The sequence below is a fragment of the Uloborus diversus genome, chromosome 1 (assembly GCF_026930045.1).
Source record: "Uloborus diversus isolate 005 chromosome 1, Udiv.v.3.1, whole genome shotgun sequence".
Classification (NCBI taxonomy): Eukaryota; Metazoa; Arthropoda; class Arachnida; order Araneae; family Uloboridae; genus Uloborus; species Uloborus diversus.
In genome coordinates, this window is record NC_072731.1 from 258812184 (window position 1) to 258817297 (window position 5114).

Consider the following 5114-nt stretch of genomic DNA (forward strand, 5'->3'; position numbering starts at 1 on the left):
CACAAAGGTATTTATTTATCTTATTCTATTTTGTTAATTCAGTTGCTTTATGGTAACCCTGTGGGAATAACATTTCCTTACATATCTATTAGAAATATTTCCTGTTTGAATTCCTTTTCTGTGAACTTATAGAGGAAAAAAATTATGCTTGGCACAGGCTTTGGTGCCAAAAATGAAGCCAATGAAGAAAGTTTGCCAAACTCCCAAATATAGAAATTTTCCCATGGCAAAACATACAAATAAAATGCATCTCATTGTTCATATGTATTTTTCGTGCTTTGCACATTTTTTTTATAAAATAGTTTTCAATGGATTTTCTCCGGCTTAAATGTAATAAATAGCCGACTCTTCGCTACTCTAGACATCCAATTGCAGTCAGCAAAAAATCAGAATCAAAGTATTCCACATTATGAGTTTTTTAAAAGTATTTTACATGATGAATTTTATAAGAAAGCATTGGGAACACTGAAATATTTGATCTCACGAGAAATGGAACATTCTCCTAACAAATGTAAGGTGAAATGCTTTTTGTCCGACACAATCCAGCACTGCATATGGCTTTTATGGTGATTCTAGTCCAATGAATGGGTTGAATAGGCTTAATCATCGATGGAAATAATATCGGGTTCAGGGGAATTATTCTCTAAAAGGGTAGGGTAATCGAACTCTTGGGTATTTTGAATTAAAGAATAATAATCGAAGTTTGGAGCAGAGTCCAAAATTTCTAGAGAGTCATTGGGATCACTTGCTGCGGAAGGCTGGTTTGATGAAGAGACTGTACCGAAAGAAGAACTTGGCGTGTTTGAAAGTAATGGTGTAGAAATTATTGGCTCGATACCCGAATCAAGGTTAATCGGTTCTTCCACCGTTCCACTAGCACTAGCAGTTGCTAACAGATTAGTTTTAGAAGTTGACGGCACGTTCGGATCAAATGATACAGAAGGAGCCTCGAGTGGTTGGGTATTCTCTGGAGAATCCAGAAGAACAGGAGATATGACACTAGCAGGCCTAACGCATGGCTTTTTCTTAGGAGGAACGACGGGCCAAGAGTCTTCGGTATCACTGTCCGAGTCCAAAGTGAACACTTGCACGTTTTTCTTTGGTTTAACTTCTGTTTCGCTGGGGTTCTTTGGGGATGCATCAATTGTAGCATCAGCAATTTCAGCAGGTTTCTTCAACGGTATGACAGGAGTCCAGGAACCATCTTCGTGAAATTGAACTTCGGTACAATCTTCAGGAGCTTTGGAAACTATGTCCAAAAACAAACCATCGATTGCCAAGCTTTTGAAAAGTGCTTGCTTGTCACAAACAGGACAAATCCATTTGGGTTTCTTCTCGTTCATCTGCACGTATAAAGTGGCATCGAAACATTGCAGATGCGTGCAAGTCAACGCCCGACTCGGAAGTTGCATCTTCACCTTTCCGAGAGGACAGATCAACGAGCCTCTCAAACTCATGGTGGCGATTTCGGAGTCGCGATCTTGACACAACTTTTCTTTTATCATGGCGGTGGTATGATCGGGGTTTCTGACGCCGTTGGCTTTCAGCCGTCGTATCAAGAGCGATGCGGAATGTTTCCGAACCAGAAACACGGCAACGACGTAGGGCCTGCCGTTGCTCGAAGCCCAAGACACTGTCACGTGATTCGCTTCCGAAGCCGATCTGTTGGTTATGCTCGTTATGTCAACAGGGCGTCTGGGACGTTTCTGTTCAAGACCAGGTTTGTTATTAGGAATAACATTAGGTAAGTTAGCGAATTTATCATTAACTTTCAAACAAACGCTGGATGGAAATTCGTCGTCTTGTTCGCAGCTCGTCTCCAGCAAACAAAAGCGCAACTGGACTTGCACATCCGGGTTCTGATCTAAATCCATAATTTGTTGAGGCGATAAATAAAACACAAAATCCCTCTCATGGACGCGTTCCGTCATCAACGGAATCAGGCTGCTCGGTCTCATAAGTTCACTGATGACTTCGTAGAAAGGCAAATCTTTAAATTTAACATCAGGGAACACAGCATATGCGGGCATCATACTCATCTGAGGTGATCCTTTCATCATTTGTCTGTTCATGGACTGTACATAATCTGGCATACCCATACTAATAGGGCCTTGGTGAGCTGAAGGAGGTCCATAGGAACCTCCACTCATGGACTCATTCATCGCTCCCATAGGATATAAATCCTGAGGATCTGTAACATGTCTTTGGTTATGCTGATAACGTTGCATATGAAGTTCACGAATCTTCATATCGATGGATGCTGAACGTAATTTAATAAGCTCTAGAGCTCGATTCTGCAAGTCAAATTTCTTGCCACCTTTATTTCGACCAGCATAACTTAGCAAAGAGTGTAAATCACTGACCCTAAAGCTTTTCACCATCTTTTGAAGCTCACAATCGCTAATCGCTGTTGAATTCTTATTATTATAGGACGCCATTGCAATTAATCTTAGAAAAATTGTGAAAAATGACTGGAAAGAACGATTTATTTCTTAATTCATCATCCGTTTGTTTCTATTTTCATAAACAAAACATTTTCGAAATCAAAGTTTACCTGTTTCCAAGAACTCAGAGCGAACACATACAAGAGCCGATTGCATTGCCATAGAATAATACAAAAAGAAGATGATAAACATTGTTGCGCGCCAAAAAGCGAAAGGCTTTCCTGTGTTTTTATTCAAACTAACAAATTTCAGTCATTATTTCAAGTTCTGCTTCATTTTTAGACTGGGTGATGAACAAGAAATTTTTACGCATATAGTGTGAACTATCAGGAAAAGAACTTGCTTTTTTTCTTGTCATTCAAAGAATTTGATTTCTGAACATTTAGCAATGTACAGGTAGAGGTACATTAAAGTTGTAAGTTATTTACCTCTGCAAAGGTTAAAACTAAGAATCTAATTTTAGAATATCTTTGTTGCTTTTTTTAAAAAAAATTAATACTTTTGAAGGAGCTTAGCTGGTTGTACGGCAAGTTTGACACATGCCACGTCACCACGTAGGATAAGGAGCAATGAGCTTTATTACTAACGTCCCTAACTCCCTAAACGACCTTTTCGGTACTGTATCTTTCAATGATTTGAAATAATTTATTTAAAAAGATACGATTAACGTCTAAGAGAGATAAAAATGTAAATTGCTTCGTACGCATGTTCTTTCACCAATGAGAAACTGTTTTTTAATGATGCAGAGAATAGTCTTGAGCTTGTACGAAATATGACAAGCAATAATTTTAGCAGCAAACACCAAAAAAGCATGATTGTTTAAAAACAACAAGGAAATTCATTTTGTTGCATTCACAGTACTAAACAGGAAAGCTGCGAATGCATAAAATCAAAATTATTCTACGTTTTTATAGAAGTTCTGAAACGTTTAACTGAATAACTGAAGCGTCCTGTAAATTAAAGTGAATCAAGTTTCCTTAAAAAACTTCTTTTTTTTTTTTTTTTTTTTTTTTGAATTGATAAAAAGTTTTAAGTTGATAAAAAGTTATCTCCATAAATCCACATAAAAAAAATCCAAGTTACAAAGTTATGTAAAGGCAGTAAAGGCCTAAAAAAATTACCTTCAAAAAAATTATTTCCCATAATCCATAGGGTGTGATTCTAAAGCCTTGCACTGACACCAAAAATTCATTAAAAAAAACTATTTCCAGATTCAAACATGCTTTTTTCAGGGTCTCCCGGAACTAAAATTTTTAGAATGGAAAAATTCTCAATTGGAGAATGAAATTTCAGTTTGAACGAAGGATAAAATACGAGCCTGCACTCATGTGTCATCCACTATAATATTAAAATCTGTTCGCGTCCGTCTGTCTGTCTGAAGATCGATCTTCTCGAGAACCGCTGCGAATCGAGAGTCAAACGAGATACCGATCAATTCGAAATTTTCCAAAGAAAACAATAGGACCAATCTCGTAATTGTGCGACTTTAATTAGCAGAGATATTAATTAAAACGTTAATTAACATAACGTTATTTAGGAATTTTTATTTCTTTCCTGTTGCCATTTTGCATATGGGTGAGATAGTAAAATTCTATTAATTGTTTTAAAAGAGATTTTTTTGGCTGCTGTCCAAATCTTAAAACAACGTTTCCATCCAGAATTTCATTTCAAATTAGTTTAAAATTGGTTGCTCTATTCGGATATAGCCTTTATTTTATCGTCTGTCCTTTTTTTATTTTTTACATTCAACGTTCTTAACTCTTTTCCTCATATAAAAGTTGTTTCTTTAGCTATGTTTATTGATTGTAGTGTAAGTTTATCATTCACCTGCCTCATATTTTGGTACATTTAGGATGTGCGGCTAATTATGTTTATTTTGTTGGACTTTTTCCCGTCACATGGGTGAGTTTTCGAATTGTAATAACTCTCTTTTTCCCTCCTGTTTCTATTTTTAAAATACAGTTTATATCTTTAAAAGAACATGTTAAATTAAGATTGTTTGGATTTCTTTGTGAAACAGAGTTGAACAAAAAAGATTGTTTTTAAGGATTTTAACTAAAGCTAAATTGGAGTCTGATGACTTGGTATTAAATTAATGTTTATTAGTAGTTATTTAGTCTTGGTGCTTTAGTTTCACGTATAATCAACCAAAAAGTATGTGTCATTCTATGTAAAAAGCTGATTGTAATTGTGCGTAAATAATTCAGATATAGTCTATCAGAAGTAATTCATTTTAACGTGAGCACAGATTATAGTTAATAATGCATATATTTTCATCTTTTGTGCTAATTGAAAATACTCATAACTTGTATCCTTGATAACTATGATTAACGTTAAAGAGATTTTTGACAAAAATATGCTCTAATGGTGTTTTGCAAACCTTGCATTACGCGTATTTATTTACTCCTTAACGCTTTAGAAACTGATGATGTCAGAGTAATGCAAAAACATCAATTGGACATCTCTTTCATTTTTTAAGTTGCCCGTGCAACGCCGGGAACGCAGCTAGTACATACATAAAATTCAATGAGAAGGAACATTAGGCATCATTAAAAAAGAATTTGAAAATTTTAAATAGAAAGAAAGAGTGGTGTTACAATATTATCTTTAAATTTGCGAATCGTCAGCAGGGGCGGATACAGAAAAATCTTTTGGAGGGGGCACGGGAAA

General features: G+C 35.8%; 1 protein-coding gene across 1 annotated transcript; it reads right to left on the bottom strand.

Moving 5' to 3' along the window:
- Positions 1–599: 599 nt before the first annotated feature.
- Positions 600–2399, bottom strand: LOC129220300 (E3 SUMO-protein ligase PIAS2-like). Its single transcript, XM_054854702.1, has one exon. The coding sequence runs from the start codon at positions 2379–2381 to the stop codon at positions 600–602; it is 1782 nt and encodes a 593-aa protein (XP_054710677.1). The 5' UTR covers positions 2382–2399.
- Positions 2400–5114: the final 2715 nt, after the last annotated feature.

Excerpts from the sequence above, each read along its gene's own strand:
- LOC129220300 (XM_054854702.1), bottom strand. The coding sequence starts at position 2,381 with ATGGTGAAAAGCTTTAGGGTCAGTGATTTACACTCTTTGCTAAGTTAT.